The 21,356-nt window shown below is 35.6% G+C and overlaps 2 protein-coding genes across 4 annotated transcripts in view; one reads left to right on the forward strand and one right to left on the reverse strand.

The window, feature by feature from the left end:
• LOC132145393 (transcriptional repressor p66-beta-like) overlaps window positions 1-3,474 on the reverse strand; it is a 39,419-nt gene extending 35,945 nt beyond the window's left edge. For 2 of the 3 annotated variants that reach the window (XM_059556402.1, XM_059556403.1), the window contains exon 1: window positions 3,336-3,469. The gene's annotated coding sequence lies outside the window, so the exon portion shown is untranslated. Of the gene's footprint in view, window positions 1-3,335 lie in introns of all 3 variants that reach the window. The other variant, XM_059556401.1, reaches the window with a different exon arrangement.
• A 9,496-nt stretch (window positions 3,475-12,970) lies between these two features.
• LOC132145394 (gonadotropin-releasing hormone II receptor-like) lies at window positions 12,971-20,707 on the forward strand. Its single transcript, XM_059556404.1, has 4 exons — window positions 12,971-13,365; window positions 16,498-17,020; window positions 18,990-19,197; window positions 19,554-20,707. Exons 2-4 carry the CDS (start codon window positions 16,499-16,501, stop codon window positions 19,958-19,960), a joined length of 1,137 nt encoding a protein of 378 aa, XP_059412387.1. The 5' UTR covers window positions 12,971-13,365; window position 16,498; the 3' UTR covers window positions 19,961-20,707.
• Window positions 20,708-21,356: the final 649 nt, after the last annotated feature.

The following is a 21,356-nucleotide window of genomic DNA, read 5'->3' on the forward strand; positions in this document are numbered from 1 at the left end:
AAGAGGAGCGTTCCTTTAAGCCCTTAATTGTGAACCACTTAAAAATATGCATTGGGCTTTAAAGTAAATTTAAAGTGAAAATCCTTGCATTCAACATGGGAATGCCAATGTTGTGCTGAGGCACCACTACCAACATAAGATCTGGTGTGCAGCAGGTTTAGGTAGAACAGGTACTTGAACAGGTAGCTCTAAACCATGACAGATCTATGATGAAATCTACATTGATAATTGAGCTTAGAGTCTTTACTCATCTCAATGTGTTCCGTCTTATCACCTGGCACCGCACTTGACAGGTTTCGTGGGCTTAACAAAACAAGACAGTCACTAGCAATAAGGTGCCCGTGCACCATGGAAATTAAAAGAGAACAAACTGCATAAAATTCTTTCACAGGCGATGGCCATAAGCTCGGGTGCACCGACTAAAGTGATGAATAGCCCAAAAAAAGGTAGAAAAATAAATACCACGCTGCCAAGTATCTTCCGCCTGAGGGGAAGGAGGGGGAACAGTCCACACAAAATGCCTTTGAGCAAAACAGTCAATAAGAACATTGTTTGGACCCCTCTTGAGGATGTAATACTAGTGGGGTGCCCCTCACAGTATGCAGCAGCCTTTTTCAAAATTAGCAGAAAACACTCCAATTGGCTCTTATTAGATGTGCTACTTGCTAAAAAAAATAATCTTCACAGTTCTGTTGTTTACACAGATTACTTACATCAGACATTAGTATGATTTCACCAGGGTAATTCCTAGAGAAGTACATGTTCAGTGACTTCTATGCAGACCTTTCTCTCTGCACAATAAGTATAAATGACTTTAATAACGGTGGGTGAAGAGCTTTTTCTCTGTGACTTGTCAAAGTGGGAAACTTTTATATGCTATAAAAATATCTAGGAGTACATAAGTTTCTTGAATAAATCCTTGAACTTAAAAGGTGCACTCAGTAAGTTTGTGTTTACATTCAGCTGGCTCCTGTTAAGTGGTTTCAAACTTAATGCTGACACCTATTTGCGTGGACACAAATAGGATGTTCATACCTTAGTTGTTGGTTTTTCTTTTAATTTGTTAGTTTGTGTGTCTTTCCTGAATTCAAACTCATTCGGTTTGCTATGTTATGTCTATTAGTAGTGGAAGTAGTCACTTTTGCAGAGGTCATTGTCTTTCCAAAGTCTTTGTTAAAAGGTTATAAGCCATGAATCAAACTAAATACGAACAGTGTGAATCAAAATACCACAAACTTTCATTTAAAGCAAAATCCAATCAAATGTCTGTGAACTCAACAACTTTTAGCAAGGGAAAGGACTACAATCCCATTGTGAATCACAGCAAATGACAAAAAATAAAAAAGGATAAAAACTATTGCTTTAAAGCTGTATAGTGAAAGTGAAAAAAGTGAAAGTGACGTGACATTCAGCCAAGTATGGTGACCCATACTCAGAATTTGTGCTCTGCATTTAACCCATCCGAAATGCACACACACAGAGCAGTGAACACACACACACACACACACTGTGAGCACACACCCGGAGCAGTGGGGGATTCGATGCCTTGCTCAAGGGCACCTAAGTCGTGGGTTTGAAGGTGGAGAGAGAACTGTACATGCACTCCCCCCACCCACAGTTCCTGCCAGCCCGGGACTCGAACTCACAACCTTTTGATTGGGAGTCCGACTCTCTAACCATTAGGCCACGACTTCCCTTTAAAAAAACATTCTAAAAGTATGGTAAAATATGAATATATACAGAAATATTTAGGTAGTTCGAGAGCACAGGTGCTAATGTCTTCTTTGGATGTGATTTGCTTGGTTTGATTATCAGATTGATTGATTTCTTTGCAGAATGATGGTTAATGTTTTTTTTAACTGAGAAATCTGCTGTAAAATATGGTTTCTTAAAATAAGTTGAAATAATGCAGAGTGATGGCATTGGTGTAACAATGATTAACAACCTTGTAGTTCGCTTTAGGTCTGTCTTTAAAAATGTTTAAGTTATTATTAAAAATCAATTCCCAATTTAAAAAATAACCTGAACTTTTAGGACTCCATTGCATGACATGGCAAGTCATGTGATCTCAACATGGCAGCACCCATGAGCGGGTGACCCACTTGATGTAGCGCAGTTAATTCTTTAAATGTACAACTTTTTTTAAATTGGCAGAAAATTACTGAGTGCATGTATAAAAAACTTTGCATAGTAGCAAATAAGATTTGGCCTATAAAGTGGAACTATCTGTTAAGTGCATTTTTACATTAAGACTGAGCAGAAAAAAAGTAAAAGTCTTCTTAAACAAACTACTGTCATCTGCTTACTGAATGCATAGGAAAAATTCTTGTGAGGTCAGACTCTGCAAATCAGACTGCTAGGGTAAGCCTCTGACTATATAAAGCCTATAAAGTAAACCCAGTCTCACTTTGGACGTGTCTGCAGAGAAGGAATAACAGAAAGCATATATCATTGATCAGAGTTTCTTTCTAAACGTCATCTCCCTCGATTATCAGTGGCTCCCTGTTGGCTTCGATCAATACCTGCATTCACGCTGGAATTAGATTTCACTCTTGCGTCTGTCAAGTGTTGGGCAGCCATTTGCGTGCATATGGAGCAAGTTGAGAGAACGTCCTCACTTACGTAAATGGCTGATGCATTTTCGACATCTTTTTTTCTAATTGTACAGGCTCACCGTACACCATCCGTGTGCCCTCGGCACAGTAGAGAGAAAGCCCACTGCCCCGAACAGCCACAAAACACTCACTAAACAGCCCGTTTCGACTGATATCGTCGGAATACGAGCGTTAGGTTTATTTTGATGGCGTTGCATGTGTGTACATGTTGGGTTTTTCATTGTGTCTGAGCTGCTACTGCACTACTGTAGCCACAGCCGGGAGGACGCGAGGCTTTCTCCGCCAATCTGAGTTAACCCCTAGAGACACCAGATGAAACAATGAAAGCCGTTTCACACATATAAAATGCTTCTTCGGCCGGTAAACTTGTCAAAGTTGCCTCCTAAATATGACGGGCTTTTCGCGGAATCGCTCTTGAAAAAGCCGCTCGATGTGCGATACGCCACGGCGCGATCCCGAGCTCATTTTAATAGTATTAGCCAGCCACTTTGAACTGCTGAGTGTTAACGTTAGAGGCGCTTTGCTTTCCACGCAAAATCCGCTATGCTATTGTCTAGCTGCTCGGCAGACTCCCTCAAAACCCTTTTTAACCGTTTAGCCCATTCATTTACAGCAAACGACGGCCGAATCACATGCGGATACGATAATAGACCATATCGTTCCTAAATTCCCCAATCCGACCCGAAACCGGCTAGGCCGCGCGTGGATCCCCGGACTCACCTGACTCGCCTTTACCCTTCAGGTTCCTCTGGCTCCGGGTTCAATCTCCGATCCTGAAGCGCTGCTGTAGCTCTTCACGACCAGTCCCCGGCACCGGCAGGGAACACAAAAGCGCTGATTGGGCCTCGGCGAGCGCTCATCCCCTTGGTCTCTGCCCAGACAGACGGGTTATTGGTCGGCGGCTGTGTCGGAGACGCGCCCCTATTAAGGTGTATGTTGTTGTCTGTGTCTGGAAGGGAGGGGACAAGAAGCTCTGAAATGATGGGAACTAAATGGGTTGTTATGCGCGTCGTGTCGGCAGCACAAGGCGAGCTTACTACACTGACAGATAAACTGTGGACAGCCATATTAACTCCCTCTTCTTTCCGAGTGACTGGAGCATTTTGAAGAACATTGTGGTGTGAAACCGCCGCGATTCCACACAACATTTGGACATTCTTCCAGCCGTTTCCAAAACTTGCCGACGAACAAAACAGGCTGTACTTTTTCGCAGTGATCAGTGTTAGAGGGTTGCTTTTAGGCCGCTTATGTTGACTGAGTTATTCGCACGAAATTTGATTTGCCATTGTCTGAAGCACTAAGGGTTAGAATTTATTTTTATTAGTTACGAAACCATGCTTATTGTTCCTGTCTGATTATGTTGCAGGGACTCAAACATATGAGCATGCTTTATTTCTATTCTAATGGAGATAAATAATAAATCAATAATAACCAATTAAAAAAATAATATTTTTAAGTTTTGAGTTTATAATTTTTGAGTTTATAATATTTTAAAGGATTTTTAATTGCAATGCTTGTTTTGTATAATAATACATGTAATTATATATATGAATTAGTTTTTAAGATATTGCAAGAAAATGAAATACAATTAAAAAATAATAATAATTTTATCACTCTGTCTATCAAGCTGAATTATCTTTCAAGTTCGTTTTTACTAAAAATTTTAATTATTTTAACATGGCATCTAGAAAATGATCATAATGTGCCAAAAGGGGGGAAAAGCTACTGTCATCTAGATAATAAATGCAAAAAACAACAAAAAAAACAGTGTAGACTATGGTTGTTCAAGGTATTATATATATATATATATATATATATATATATATATATATATATATATATATATATATATATATATATATACATACATACATACATACATATATATATAGATATATATATAGATATATATATAGATATATACACATACATATACTGTGTGTGTAATATTTTGTTTGCCATGTTGCACTTACAAAGGAACAATAATAAATATCTCTGCATCAACAATTATACATGTATATTTACTACAGGGACAGTCCTTTAGAGCATGTTCTGTGCTCAAGGGTACAGTAGTAATGGTTCTTCAACCTTTTTTGTGTGTGTGTGTGTGTGTGTGTCACACCACTTGTTGGGATGTTTCCAGAAAGACGAGTTAAATGGCAATGCAATGCAATGGCCTACTTGTGTTTTTATATGAAACATTTTTGCATACAAAACATGCATTTGATAACATCACAATGGACATCAAATTGAAAAAAATATTTTTAGATGTCTAAATGTAACATTTTCAATATGATATGACTTTTATCGCTAATGTCACCTCTACGATTCACTTTAAAACCAACTTTTATTGATGTAGTATATTAATATAAATAGCCTATGCCATGTTCCACAGACTCTCATACTTAAAAAAAAAAAAACACAATGTGTCACAACAATGTGTGGTATGACACAGACTTATTTAGCAGTCACCAAATGATAAACATCCGATAAAAGTGACACCGATTGGAATAGACACTGATCTCAAGCAGATATCAGCAGCATCTGCCCAATAGTTGTCTGCAGCAAGATATCCATAATTTGCAGTACCCATGTGAGACACTGAAATCTTTTTTTTTCTTTGTTTTGCTCTCATTCTTATAATCGACATACTGATGGGGCAGTAGCACACACTGACTGAACAATACGATTCTCTTGACCTACTTACACATGCATGCATTGTTGCAGCCAGAATACTGAGTGCAACAAAGGTGTGAAACTCTCTAACTAAAGGTTCACGAAAAAACCCCCATCTCTAATCGTTTGCACGTGCGTATACAGTAAAACCAGACCCCGTAAAAATCATTGTTACATGCAGCGGTTTTATCATCCGGGTATTGTTTACACTCACTGTTATGATACTGTATCTCGCTCGTATACTGTAGAGGATGTATGGGACCGCAGCGGCTTTGTCCCTTCTTGTCAGTCGAGCAGAAGCAGCTCCCTGGTTAACTGGAGCTGTCTTTGTGTTATAAGCAGGGAAGATTAGTGACAAATCGCAATATTTGTCCACCGTAAACCCGCATAGCGTTTTAACCGAAGGTGGGTATGTATTGATGTTCCTCTCATAGAACTCTTTTATTGTTTGTCAACACTGAGTCTGAGACCTCTAGCGGCGGTTTGTGCTGTTTACGGCAAATTTACAACGCACGAGCTGAGTGAGTCACTGCAATATGGAGTACATTAATAATAACTCACTACTGTCTAGTTACACCTTACTCCATGTCGCATCTTAGCACTGAAATGAAAGGTTTACTTCATTAAATTCACGAAATACCATAAGGAAACTGTATAGTTCACAAATGAATTATTAAAAGGGTTGGTTCACCCCCAAGATTAAAATTCTGTTATCATTTAGGTAACTCAGGTTCTTTGTTCTGTGGAAACACAAAAGAAAATATCATAACTAATTTGTTAACACTTTTTGACAATGAAAATCCATGGGCTCCAGTGATGTTTTGGATCCCTTTGACCTTCAGAAAGTCAAACGGGTTTGAAATGATAAGTGTAAATGATAACAGAGTTTAAATTTTTAGTGAACAATCACTTTAAATTCAGAGCACGTAGCATTCACCCGTATGAACAATTAAGAATTTCCCTTTCCAAAAAAAGAAAAAGAAATGAAAAAAACAAACAGTAGATTTCAATAGATTTCTATGAGTCATATGTTCAAAATACCCGAGAATCAAAGGAAGTTCATTATCTTTCATCTGAATACCTCGTTTACAGACCAATATAATGATTCAAACAGAACTGAAACAAAGTGTTGAGTGACTTTTATAAAGTTTAAGTGGTGAAAACCAAGTATGTGACAAACGTTTCATTAATCAGCAGCATTATTTTGCCAGTTTTTTTGGAGTCAGGTAACGGCTTAATTGCGATGACTTACTTCCACTGTGTTTCTCAGAACAGATTTTATGTGTAACTCATTTCAATGAGGAGGGCCTGTTGGATTTAAGAGTACAGATTAGTGCTAAATATTGCATGCAGTGATTCTCTGGGCTAATCCAGCATTCCCTCCATGGATTGGTCATTTGCATCATCACCCGGTAGTCCAATGAAAACTAACACTCACTTTATGAAATATCAACAACCCAATTATTTTAGGTTCAGTGACTAAAACCATATTCCAGTCTCTCTCTCTTTCTGAGGGTCTTGCAGTCACATGGTGTCATGTGGCAAGTGTATGAGTGCAAAGTCACATGTTAGATACTGTAACTTCCGAACCAGGTTCACATTTAAACCTGTCATCTTAAACACTGTTTCCTTTAAGTATCCGGTTAGATATGTGTGCTAATTTATTTGTGTGGTATGCAAAACACCAGAGATTCTGAAATGTGTAAACTGACACATTATATAAACTTTCTGTACATGGTGTTTATATTAAAATGGTGTGAACTGCCTTCAGTGAATTCAGAATTTTAGTTTTTGCACCACTGTAATGTGTGATGTTTCCTGTAATCCCACATCAGAAATGTGAAGAAACACATTACAAGATGGTAACAGGTTTATGTTGGATTCAGTATGTGGTTCATCAGCGAGTCCCAAATTTTACCCTCAATCTAACTGGACAAGTCAGCAGGAGGTCTGCATTAAAGACTAAAACTAAGCCATCTAAGCGGTTTAACTCAAGATTAAAAGCTCTGACTTAAAAATCATGGAGACAAAACAAAAACCTCAAATACTTCCATGATGCCATCAGGTTCTTAAGCTTTTAAAAGAATATTTTATAAAAGTTGAGCTAAATCGACAGCGCTTTTGGCATAATGTTGATTATCACATTAACTTCCACTACTTTTTCTCTTCACTGTTAAAATGACCGTGATTTTATTGGTAAAAGACTGCAAAAATGCTACTGTAAAAACCTATTCATTTGTAAATGTACTGTATTTTACGGTGAAACTGTATTAGACATTACATTTAATTTTATGGAAGTATAGAGTTTTTGGAAGTGGAATTTTTTTTTGTGAAAAAACAAAACAAAACAAAAAAACACTGATGATGAGCTTTGGTTCCTCCGGTAGACTTTCTCATCACCACCTGCTTTTGGTGTTTAAGGTACAAAACAAATTTAAATTCTTCAATAGGTTGGTATATTAACATTATGTAATTTTTTATGGGTTTTAAATGTAAATTTAAAATTTAAATGTAAATTAAATCCTAAAATGTTCATATACTGTATTATTTATGTCTACCAAGACTCCAAGTTTTTTTCACTGTAGATTTTAAATAATTTACTTTTATTTAATTATTTATTTTTATAGTGAATTCTTTAAATGCAAAAGCACAAATCTGGGTTACAGTGGAAATAAATTGTCCTCAAAACTGATAACTGATAAATCATGCAATTTAAAATCAAAAACAAAACAGGACAACATCAACCTTAAGCTCAAATCACATTACAAAATGACTGGAATGACTGTATAATTTTTGGGGGATTTGAGCTTAAGGTTGTAATTGTTTTATTTTATTTCAGATTTTCTATCATGGATGTATGATGATACTTTGGTATAATATTATTTTGAACAAAATTCCTGTTAGCATTATTTTAGTGTGATAAAATCTTTTCTGTGTAAAGTTATATCAAACTTTACAACTTTATTGACAACGTAATTCCTAAGGCCTTCAAATGGCTAAAAATGATTTAAACACACACAGCTTCAAAACTCAAATAATACACCAATTTTAACAGAAGAATAAATGTAAATTAATTTACTTTTGATCAGATTTGACCATTTATACGATTTATGAAATTATTTGCTTCAGAAATGCTTTTAAATCCTCCAGAAACTGTCTTCATTGTAAGTGCTTTATAGTAATTGTTGCCTTTTTAAAGTCTAAATAATTTTTGTGATGTTATGCCAACAATTTTTTTAGTTGAACTTAACTTTAAATATATATCAATGTACATTTTGTGGGCTCTGTGTTGGTTACAGAGTAGCTGTGGTTGTGCTATTGACATCTATAAATACTGTACAATACACTACATGCCATTTAATTGTCCTTTTTAGGGAACTAGTCTCCCATCTGGTGGTCATAATGTTAAATTCCATCTAAGTAGCACAATTCTGAAAGATAAGACAGCAATCGTAATTCACACACACCAAGAGCATTATCCAACTTTCAAGCAATGATTTGGTCTAGGGTAAACAATAAATGCCTTCATAGAATAAATATTCTTCTATGTTATTTTATTACAGCACCCTGCATTCTCATTTTATTATAGCATACATTTTCTTTTAAGATTTAAACCCATATACAGAGATTTCTGTTTGTTGTAACTATGTTTGATTCATGATGTATGATATGATGTTTGAGATTATGTCTCATTTGCTAACTAATGTTCAAAATTAAGAGGTAGAAAGACAGCAGACAGGGAGTAATTAAGCTTCATGTTAATGAGTTACAGCTCAGTAAGGTTTGAATAACATTATGTATTAGACACAATTGGAGGAGGGGTTCCTCTGGTGTGTGAGCTGCCAATTCATTCAAAGGTCTGCATGTTGATTATTAATAAACATTTGGATAGATAACACTTCCAAATCCATATTCAGAATCAAATTTAGCACACGAGCGGATTAAGATATTAGTATAAGTGTCATCAATATCAGATATGCGACATCAATATTAGAGACAGCTTCAAATCCGTTCTTAAGCTCGCAGACAGGGGAGATGTTACGTAAACACTCAAAGTGCATATTAAATAATCTCATGAATGTTATGCAATCTGTCAACTAAGACTGCAGTGCACGCACGCACGCACACACATACACACACACACACACACACACACACACACACACACACACACACATACACACACACATATATAAATATATATATATTATAACTCAATTATGCTGTCTAGAACACACTGAACTCTTTATATAATCTCTCTTTTCACCTTAGAATGCATTACTAGCAAACCATCCATGTATGTGCTCTGTATAATGACATGGGTATGACACAGGTATTACAAAGAGAGGGTGACTTATGAGGACAACCCATGTCCCCATTTTTCAAAACGCTTATAAACCAATGAGTTTTTTTGAGAAAGTAAAAATGCACAATGTTTCTTGTGAGGGGTAGTGTTAGGTTTAGGGTTGGTGCAGGGCCATAGAATATACAGTTTGTACAGTATAAAAACCATTACGCCTATGGGATGTCCCCACTTTTCACAAAAACAAACAAGTGTGTGTGTGCGTGTGTGTGCGTGTGTATGTATATTTACACAAACAGATTAATTACAGTTTTATTTGTTTACAGTTTAAACGGACACACAATTAGAGTGAATTCTTAAAAAAAAAATTAAAAATTAAAAACTGGAGTGACAAATATTAATTTATGCTGAGACTTTCTGTTTGCTTAAATGAAGAAATCTTCCCAGCAGAGGGCAGTACAACCTTAAAAGAGAAACGCTGGCTCTGCCAAAAAAAAGTATATGTTGTATAATCAAATGAGGAAAGAACAAAAATTAATAAATGAAATAAATGAATGATTGAATGAATGAATGAATGAATGAATGAATGAATGAATATGACCAATCAGGTTTTCCCATACATTTCATTTCATTCTGTCCCATGACTGACAAGAGGAAAAATATGTGAATATAACACAAGTTATCCATAAGTCATAACTTTCCAAATGGCATTTTTTTTGCTCTCTGCTGAGCATAGCAGCCTGCTAAATGCCTGAAATGAACATGTGCTTCTAATTGTGAATCCTTGTTCAGTCTATTGCAGGACTAAAGTGCAGGACTAAAGAATAAAATGAATGTCATGGAAACTTTGCACCATGTCCTTCACTAGGATCATTAGCAAATTATATTCACTCTAAAACTGTATTTTTTATTATTAAATTATCAAAATTATCATTATTCTTAATTGATTTAATCAGCAGAGCAAAAAAGAATGGAGTGAAATCTCAACCTGCATGACATTTAATCTCTGAACCAGTTAACCTTGGACACATGTGACAGCAGAGATCAAACTGCAAGTGGAATATGTTCATTAACACATTCTTTGCAATTAAAATGTCTGCTGAAGCAGATTTAAAAGGTGGTTGCATTTGAATGCTTCCATTAACATATATGTGTAATACAAGAGGTGGTGGATACAAATGAGTTTTAAGAAAACAAACCCCTTTAAAAGATTTAACACAGGAAAAAATCAGATCTTAGTAACCATCTGTTGCAGTTAAACCATTTTAAACAGAGAATCCTGAGAACAATGATGTTAGAAATAAAATGCAAGAGATTTCTCTGTTGTTAGAAAGCCATAATGTCACAGAAAATGAGGTTTATTTTTCCCTTTCAGAACAATAGGGTAAACCTTATTTTACTATTTAATTTATATTAATATTTTATTATATTCATATTGTTTACACAGTAATAGTGGTGTTCATTTTCTCTTTTTATATTCATCAAACACCCATAACTTCAAAATGGAAAGCCTGTTTTGATATATATTCTTGTACTTCTTTATGAACTTCACTTTAATATATGAACTTTATGAACTATGAACTTCTTTAAAGTAATTAGAATGTTATTATATGTGTGGCATTTTAGTGACTGTAAGTGTATATGCCATTAATCATGCTGAAAAAAAAACACCCTAAATATTTACATATAAATAAGCTATTCAAACTAACTGTAAAATACACTACCAGCCAAACGTTTTAGAACAATACGATACAATATGAATTCTGCTCACCAAGCCTGCTTTTATTTGATCCAAAGTACTGCAAAATCAGCACAATTTTGAAATATTTGTATATTTAAAATAACTGTAAATGTCATTTTTTCCTGTGATTTCAAAGCAATCACATGATCCTTCAGAAATCATTCTAATATTCTGATTTGCTGCTCAAAAATCATTTATTATTATTGTTGAAAACAGCTGGGTAGATTTTTTTCCAGGTTTCTTTGATAAATAGAAAGTTTATCTAAAATATTAATCTTTTTTAATATTATAAATGTCTCAGTCATCACTTTTGATCAATTTAAAGCATTGTTTCTAAATGAATAAATAAATACATTTATATAATTTCTTTCACAAACAAATTACACACACACACACACACACACACACACACACACACACACACACACACACACACACACACACACACACACACACACACACACACATATATATACTGACACCAAGCTCTTGAATGGTATAGTGTATAACAAAATCTTTTTATTTCAGATAAATGCTGATCTTTGGATCTTTTCATTTATCAAATAATTTTGTTAAATATAATGTTTTAAATAATGATATTAATAATAATACAAATTTATTTTAACAAGAAAATCAGCATATTATAATGATTTCTAAAGGATAATGTGACACTGAAGACAAGAATAATGATGCTAAAAATGTAGCTTTGATCACAGTAATAAATTACATTCTAAAATATTCGAATAGAAAGCAGTTATTTTAAATAGTAAAAATATTTCACAATACTACTGCTTCAGGTTTGGTGACCAGCAGAGAAGTATATATATATATATATGAAGAGTTCAGATGCAAAAGCCTCTAAGTGCCATCTGAAATCTTCATCTAAAATTAGGATTTTTATCAGGCTCCTATATTTATGTTCAGTTATTTCACTTTAATAGCCTGGAAAAGGACCTGCACATTGCCATTAAAGTAAAATGACTCAACCTTAGCATAGGAGCTTGATAAAAATCCAAATTTTAGATGAAAATTTCAGATGGCACTTAGAGGCTTTTGCATCTGAACTCTTCATATATAAAGTTAATTAAAATTGGTCTCTAACGCAATTAGATACACTAGACTCTAGAGAGTCAGTTGTGTCTTGACACATTAGAACAGTTCGAGTAGGCCTACTTGCAAACTACAAGCTGTTTCAACTAATTTTGTTTATCTTGAGCATTGGTAACATACGGTAATATTGGTAATAAGCTGTAGGCCTATAGACCCTCATCAGGTTGGTACTTAATTATTCTGTATAGCCTATATATATTCAGTCTCAAACATGTATGACAACAGTGTGAAATAATTTGTGTATTTCGATTTAACTCGAATGGTACCAATAATAACAACAATAATAACACACGCATAAATTATATAAAAGTACTCTAATATATAATGTAATAGCCTAAACAAAATAAAAAATAAAAAATTCTAAACATTCACATATAGCTCGCTTATTATTTTTACCGTAAAAGTATAGCCATCGTAGGCTATATCGTGTAGTCCACCTTATAAGGTAAGCTGAATCACAATTATTAACCTAATTTCCTGTTCCAGTGACGATGACGCTGGGGTGTCCTCGCTGTGTTGTGTCTGTGGGTGTAACAGTGAAGCTCTTGTCTCCTCATCTGGAGACTCTTCAGCACCTGGACAGCTCCGCGAGTCCCTTTAAACCTTCGATTTTTGGTCAAAAGTGCGACTAAAACAACATGTAGCTTCTTAAAAAGTGCCTTACATGCTACATCGTTAAGCAGCTAAACTTTTGCCGCCGAAAATCATCGTTACCACCCTGATGAGTGAATTACCGGTGACTGCGGCAAAGGAGTCCATGGTGCCGTCAAGATCATGCGGGGATGGGAGGATCAGCACTGGACTTACTCTGATCTGATGACGGACTAAGCATGTTTAGATGTAAATAACTGTCCGCATCTTAGTGGAAACGAGTGAAATATTTATGGATTGATCTACAAATCACACATTGCAGTATACAGGTAAGTCTGTCTCTGTTACTGTTCCAGTTGTGCATGAGAGCCATTAACTACAGTAATGCGCTTAATGAGGAGATGAAACCAAGCCAAAGGTTTTGTCTTAGAAACTATTCTAAACAGCCAGCACTGAAAGTATTTCTGGGAATCGAGTGCATGGTCATCAGTATTATGATGATCAAATCATATGATGTGCAGAAACGCTCTCAATGTAAGAAGGTGAACAGTTTACTATAGGTCTTGAGATGCAAATAAAAGGTATAAGTTTGATATTGATTTCAAAATCACTTCTGTTTTAATACAAAAATGTAAAAGAACCAAAAAAAAAAAAAAGAATCCTCAAAGGTGTACCAAACAAACAGTATAATTGATATAATTAAGATCTATTTCCTACCAATATCTGTCATAGATTAATCAGATGCTAAACCCTGCAGAGATGAAGATTATGAAGCATATACAATTCCTTTTCTTCTATTAAATATATGCTTCATATCATCTTATAAACTAAACACCCAGCAAAAATGTCCATGGTTAATGGGAGAAGTGGCATTATAAATTACATTTCCTTGTATTTTCTGTCACTTCTTGTGGGTCAGAATAAAAATTCATAAGCTATAAAGTCCTATTTCAGGCCACTCTAGTGAATGTCACTCCACTCTGGCAAATATCAGCCCATTTACACATTCATTTGCCATAAAATCTTAATATTCTCCTATCTTAATTAGCTGGCTCCAAGTCATTAGTCATGTGAACAAGGATATGAATATAATTACGCAAATTCACAGGAAAAGTTTCAGAGATTATGATGACAATGATCCCTAAAAATCTTGGAACATTTTTGGTTTTCTGAGCAGCATTGAATGTATGTATGAGGAATCTACCAAGAAAACAACCCATTCCATGTAAAAGAAAGCAAGGAAGAAATTTAAAGTCAAGTAGTTATGTGATTCTGCATTTCTAATAGCACTTTTGTATCTTCATGACCTCACTTGTGCTATATAGTACACAAGAGTTATGATGACTGACACTCTTATTTGCATATATCTGCATAATGTTTACCTACATTAAGAAGCAGCAGTGCAAATCTGCCATGTTTCCAGCAGGCAGATGTCCAGCAATCATTCAAGTAATCTGTCATATAAACAGGAAGACAGTGAAGCCAAGGATATCGTCTATTATATCAGTTGTAAAATGCTAATTCATTGAGCAGATACATTCATAGGCTCATTTGATTAATCAAACAAACAACAACAAGAACTAGTATCTTTTATGAAATTGATTTCTAAATACATACTGATTCCACTAGATGGAAAATTACAAAGTAAGTTCCTCCAGGTTGGGACATTGCTACTCTTTGGAGAATATATTTAATGTCAAGCATGAACAACAAGTGCAATTTGTTGTGGGTGGTGCAGATACAAGGGAGGCTTGGTGCAGCGGTCGTGTTCACTAGGGTTCTCTCTATCTATCACCTCCACGCTGTTTGCCAGACTATAGCTATACAAAAGACAATATCATTTTGAGAGCGAAGGGAAATACTGACAACAGCCATTTATCAGCATGATAGGGCATTTCTATCTGAACCAGAGCCGGAGTGGGAACCCTTAACCATAAAAACATCTTTTGTCTTCCGGGCGTGCAGCATGATGTTATCAAGAATGTAAAAAAAAATCTGGAAGAATAATGAACAAGGCAGGTAGAACATCTGTACTACTGTATACATTAATTACTTGTGAATCTCAGTCTGCTGAGAATCTCAGCGCAAACCCCTGATAGTTGTCTCAGAGGTCTAGATATAGACCTTTAAAAAACCTCTGAGGTGTAATCTATCTCCCTGGCACTTAATCAAGGTCCCCCTATTTGCTAAAGGAGACCCAGAATGAAAAAAAATGCCCTGGCAAGAGTTTTTTTTTATCTGTGTAAGATGAGCTGGCAGATGGACGCTATAAATGCAGAAGATATTACACTGCAGAGGAGATGGATGTTTAGGTGTAAAGTCTTAAGGGTGATGAATACCTCTGTGGTGACTGTAATGTAATGGCAATCAGTATTTCTAGGTGATGTGATCTGAATATTCATGTCTTGGTGAACATTTTGCTGCTTTTTAGAATGCATTATTATTTAGTAAAGTGCATGATGAGACGCCAAGAATCTACAGTTTAGTTAAAAACAAAATTGAAGAGTTGGCTCTCTTTCAGTTTATGTTTTAGTGCACATATATCTGTCTGTCTGGCCTCTAAATAAACTTCAAGGTAGCAAAGAATATGCATAATTGCAATCTGAATTTGAAGGAAATAGAATTGAAGTAAGCCGAAATTGGCAAAATAAAAGTCAGTGCAATAAGTGAAAATGAAAAAAGCTAGAAAAGGAAGGTTTGTCAAGACAAGTCAATCTGTGAATGATTTATTGACAAAGCCTTGCTTGCAAGCTTAAAGGTCTTATAGACAAACAGATATGTTTGAAATGTCACCTAAAGAAATGTATACATAATTTACATTTGCTTGTGGTCCATTTGTTTATTTATTCAAACAAATTATTTTCATTTCTTCTTAAGTGGACAGACATTTGAAATGTTACAAATATAGTAAATAAATACTTTTTCTTTTAAATTTTATTTTTAAATATCATCAAAAAAGTTTTACGGTTTACACAAACATCGATAATAATAAGAAATGTTTCTTGGACATCAAATCATGATTAGAATGATTTCTGAAGGAATGTGACACTGAAGACTGGAGTAATGACTATTAAAAATTCAGCTTTGCCATCACATGAATAAATAACATTTTAAAATTTAATAAAATAGTAAACAGTTCTTCTAAGTTGTAATAATATTTCAAAATATTAAAATTTTTATTTTATTTTCTATCAAATAAATACAACCTTAATGAGCATAAGTGACTTAACAGACCCAAACTTATATTTAAAAAGTATATACTTTTTATTTTTAACAGATTTTTTCTAATTCAAATTCCAATACATGAATTGAAAAGTAGCCAATTCTTAAATGTTAAATTCTGAATGTTATCCAACTTCAATATACAGTGATGCTGAATCTCATAGAATATTAAAATTATAAATATGTCTAACAGAAAAAGCCTTACTCATGCGACAAACACCTTTTTCGCCCTTTCATAGGATGTCAGGAAACATGTCTCTTCTGTCAGGGAGTCCCACAAGCATTTGGGAGAACTCCTCCGTGCTGAACGCCACCCCTCCTTCTGACTGGGAGACACCCACATTCACTGTGGCGGCGCGCTTCCGCGTGGTGGCCACCCTGGTGCTGTTTGTCTTCGCAGCTATCAGTAACCTCTCGGTGCTGATCAGCGTGACCCGGGGACGAGGACGTCACCTGGCCTCCCACCTGCGGCCCCTCATTGCCAGCCTGGCCTCCGCTGACCTGGTCATGACATTTGTGGTAATGCCACTCGACGCTATATGGAATATCACAGTGCAGTGGTATGCCGGCGATGCCATGTGCAAGATCCTCTGCTTCCTCAAGCTTTTTGCCATGCATTCGGCAGCGTTTATCCTGGTGGTGGTGAGTTTGGACAGGCACCATGCAATCCTGCACCCGCTGGAAGCTCTGGATGCCGGCCACAGGAACAGAAGGATGCTGCTGGCTGCCTGGATCCTCAGCATCCTGCTCGCCTCTCCACAGGTAAATGAAAGAGATGTTCTTTTAATTGGAGTTGTCATCTGTGGGACTTGTCTTGTTATGAAGCAGCACAAAACAGCCTCGGAGGATTTATAGATGGATGATAATGTTGCTGTTAGAACACTTGTTGACGGTGATGCGTGTCCTTTTCAAAACGCTGCATCCTATTCCAGCTTAATATGAGGAGACAACTATAAACAGATTATAACACTAATTTAATTGGGCAATGAGTGACATTTCATCTATGGGGGGAAAAAGTGGAGTTTAGTTTCAAAGTTTCAAATTTAAATGGAAAATTCCACTTTCAGCCTATTACACGCATTTCCTAACAGCCATCTAAGCTTGCGCATTTCATTTAAGTAATTAGTTGTGGCTTAAAGTGGTGCAATAACTGACCCTGGGTCCGTGACTCTTCACTGAGCACTTGCTTCATTGATTATAGATCCTATCTGTCAAGCTACAGTAGTCCCAGGGCATTTTCTGTAACCTTTGAAATGCCCGGTTGAATCTTGTCAGTGAGTTTTGCCTTCTTTCCTTCTGATAGAACTGTTTCTCTCCACACACTTAATTCCAGTAATGTCATTTTTAGCAGCCTGTGTATATGGCCATGGCTTTTAAAATCATTAAAAGAGAGATAAAGAAGTCTTTCTGAGACAAGGTCAGTTAGGCAGCCATGATTAATGGGAAAGGCATTCAATTTTGAAGAGAGTGGGTGATGAATTGTAGATATCAATACAATGATACTTCCCCACACCTGTATCCTGTGCACGCGCCTCCCCCAGAGGAGGAAATTGGGTTTTCCTCTGTCACATTCATCAGTGCTACCTGATCAATTGTGCAGCAGAAAATATAAAAAGTATATCAAATGGAAAAATAAAGGGGACCTGGAGCAAACCATTTTTTTTTTAAATCTGAAAGCACAAAGTGATAACAGGATGACAACTTACAATATATGATTGAATTTCAAAAGAGATAGCAAAATGTGTTCTTTCTATATTCTATATTCTATAATGAACCAAAAATAGATTTGCAAAGTCGGGGGAACACCTACAATTGGAGCTGGGTAGATTACTTCCAAGTTACATAAAAAAAAAATTACAAATAATTGTGTTTTGTACAGCAATCCATTATATTACACATTTTAGGTAATATAATCTGATTACTTTTGGATTACTTTTAGATTACTTTTGACTTAACTTGTTTATCACATTGATTTAAATAGGATAACCTTGATACACAAATACAAAGAGAAAGAAAATAAATATATTCCATTCATTGCTATTAACAACATGTGTTTCCCAAACTGGGGTTCATCAAGGAATTGCAGGCGGGTTTTGAGTTTAAAGAAAAGCTCATAATTAATAAAATCATAAATATGTAAAATAATGTAAACACTTACTAAAAATTAACTATATATAATTAGTAAGTATCATTAAGTCATGTAAATTAATCATGTAATCAATAAAAAAAGTAACTGTAGTCTGATTATGAGTATTATAAAATGTAATTTAATCTAATTAGAAAGAACTCAATTTTTGGAAACTAATTATGTAATCCAAATGACATGTTTTCATCACAATGCTCTATTTCATGTATCAATTCATGAAATGAAAACGTTTTAGCTTGCTGTTACTAATTTGCAAACTTTCTTTTACATTTCACATGGTGTAGTTATTTGTAGAAGATGTGTGAATATTGTATGCAAAACCTGATCAGCAGCTTACAAAGTGATTAAAGGGTCAGCCTACTCTAAACATAAACATAAAAGGTGAAATTTTGTCATGAAATTGGAATGAATAAATGAAGACTGGAGCTTTCAGGTTTCTATAAAGGACACAAAAGCACATCTCAGACAATAGCTTTACATGAGAAATGAAAAGTGTCTCTTTTTGTGTTCTGTACAGGAAAAAAAGAAGAAGAAGAAAAAAAAAGTTTATTGATTTTCTTTATAAATTTCTCTTTATCGTTTCAGTTATTTATTTTCAGGGCGATAAAGGCTGAAGGAGTTGACTTTGTTCAGTGTGTAACTCATGGAAGCTTCCAGCAGCGCTGGCAGGAAACAGCCTATAACATGTTCCACTTTATCACCCTGTACGTGTTCCCTCTACTGGTAATGAGCTTCTGCTATACGCATATCCTCGTGGAAATCAACCGCCAGATGCCTCGTGGTAAAGGAAAGGGTAACTGACTTTTGCTCTTATCTGACATGATACCTGTCATTGAAAAAAAGTGTGACTGCATCAAGATTCCATAAGTGTACTGAATTTGAGACAGGTTCTAAGGCTGCCTTGAATTTGGACTTTTAATGTGCTATTTTTGATAAAACCAAGTCTTATCTCAAATGACATCAGTTTTAATTTGTATTAAAAAAAAAAAGTTGAGAGGCTCTTTTGTGTGGTAATACAGATCGATGCAGATGCCTCAATTCAAACAGCAGTACAGAGTTTGAGTGTTTGAGTGTTATATCACCAGAAAGTTAGATAGATAGATTTCGCCATTTTTTTATTGTTCTTCTAAACTGCATTGGGTTTTGTAGGTGGGGAACCTTGTCTGAGACACAGTGGGACCGACATAATCCCAAAAGCACGCATGAAGACCCTGAAGATGACTATCATCATCGTGGCATCATTTGTAGTGTGCTGGACACCGTACTACCTGATGGGCATCTGGTACTGGTTTCAGCCTCGTATGCTGCAGGTGATGCCAGAATACATCCATCACGCTCTCTTTGTCTTCGGCAATCTCAACACGTGCTGCGATCCGGTCATCTATGGTTTCTTCACACCCTCATTCCGAACTGACATAATCAGCTGCTTCAGCAGAAGGAATCAAAACTCTTCTCCCAAATCACTGGACCGACTCTCCGGAAGGAGGGGGGGTGCAAGCAGAGAAGCCGAGTCAGACCTCGGAAGCAGTGACCAGCCCAGCGGACAACAAGCATAGAGGGTCAAGATTCCTCAGTGAGCTAGATTTTTCCCTGTAAACATGTAATACGGGACTTTTACTCTGTGTCCAGACATCTATATGTATAAGCTTCTTATGGTGTCTTGGTTTTTGTAGTATGAGCAAGTATCCGTTTGATTGAATTCAGTTTGAATCCACTTAAACATGGAAAAGCAAGAGTATCACATTGTGGTTTCAAGCTTGGATATCTTCTAGAAAGATACAACTATAGGTAATTATGAATGTAAAAGACAAAATGACAGCACAATGCTTCAGGCATTACCTTGAACGTGAGATATTTGCGGGTCTGGAACAGGGTTATAAATGTACAGTGCCTCATGTATAACGGCTTACATGTCTAGAATCAGTTAATGAGGATCTCTAACTAATTAAATCTCAGAGTTCAGAGTGACAACCCCAGCTAAAAGCTTCTCTGACACGTTGCTTATCTAACATTTCCTCTCTACATCCTGATTAGGAATGTCACTTAATGTTTCACAATGGCCTTAGCTCATGAATCATTCCTTAATATGAAATGCTGTCATGAATGTTCAGGCTCACACACTGTGTTTATCTGTGAAATCACTTTAAATGTTCTTCGTGGAATTCATCCAGTTGGGTTTGCAGTGTATTGTGTTGATGATGATATGCATGATATGTCATCTTTGTGATGTGTGCTTGTGGTGAAAAATTAATGTGGATGGACCATACAGCCTTAAACGGATAGTTCACGTAAAAATAAAAATGTTATTTACTCACCCATATTATTGCATTTGTATGCTGTTATTCTTTCTGAGGAAAATTAAGAGAGAATTTTGATGAATGTTCTAATCTTTTCCAGACAAAGAAAGTTTGTAGTAATCACAAGCTGTCAAGCTCCAAAAAGGCTTTATTTGCTCACAGTTTCATATTACTTATGCTGCATTCCATCTTTTCCGAAGCCTTGCAATAGCGTTGTGTAAGGAACATGCCATATTTTGATGGACATCAACAATATCAAGACTGACTTATTTTCACGTTTTATGATCACACCGCAAAAAGCCATTATATCTTAAAAATTAAGAATTGAATTGTCATTGCATTCAAAATATGCAATGAATCTTCAGTATTCTCATTTTGTGTTCCAACAACAGAATATGGTTTTCAAAGAATTTAAGAAAATAATGCACTTTAATGCACTTCCATTGATTTAAGGATCTGAATGAAGGTGACTGTTGTTACAACGTGCTGGTCAAGTGCATATAAGCACAGAAAAAAATATTTATTCATTTATTTAATTAACAGACAATCAACCTATAATAAGAGGTCATAATAATTATAAAAGGTCAACTCAGAAAACAGAGAAGGAAAATCAAAAGGAAGTCATTGATGGCTGTTCAGAAGAGCATGAGGAGAT

This window comes from Carassius carassius, chromosome 8, assembly GCF_963082965.1.
Source record: "Carassius carassius chromosome 8, fCarCar2.1, whole genome shotgun sequence".
Classification (NCBI taxonomy): domain Eukaryota; kingdom Metazoa; phylum Chordata; class Actinopteri; order Cypriniformes; family Cyprinidae; genus Carassius; species Carassius carassius.

What these genes read in the sequence shown, in the direction of transcription:
- LOC132145394 (XM_059556404.1), top strand. Translation starts at nt 16,499, where the DNA reads ATGTCAGGAAACATGTCTCTTCTGTCAGGGAGTCCCACAAGCATTTGG. An exon ending in TCCTGCTCGCCTCTCCACAG is followed by an intron (nt 17,021 to 18,989) that starts GTAAATGAAAGA and finishes TTATCGTTTCAG; the next exon opens with TTATTTATTTTCAGGGCGAT. An exon ending in GCCTCGTGGTAAAGGAAAGG is followed by an intron (nt 19,198 to 19,553) that starts GTAACTGACTTT and finishes TGGGTTTTGTAG; the next exon opens with GTGGGGAACCTTGTCTGAGA.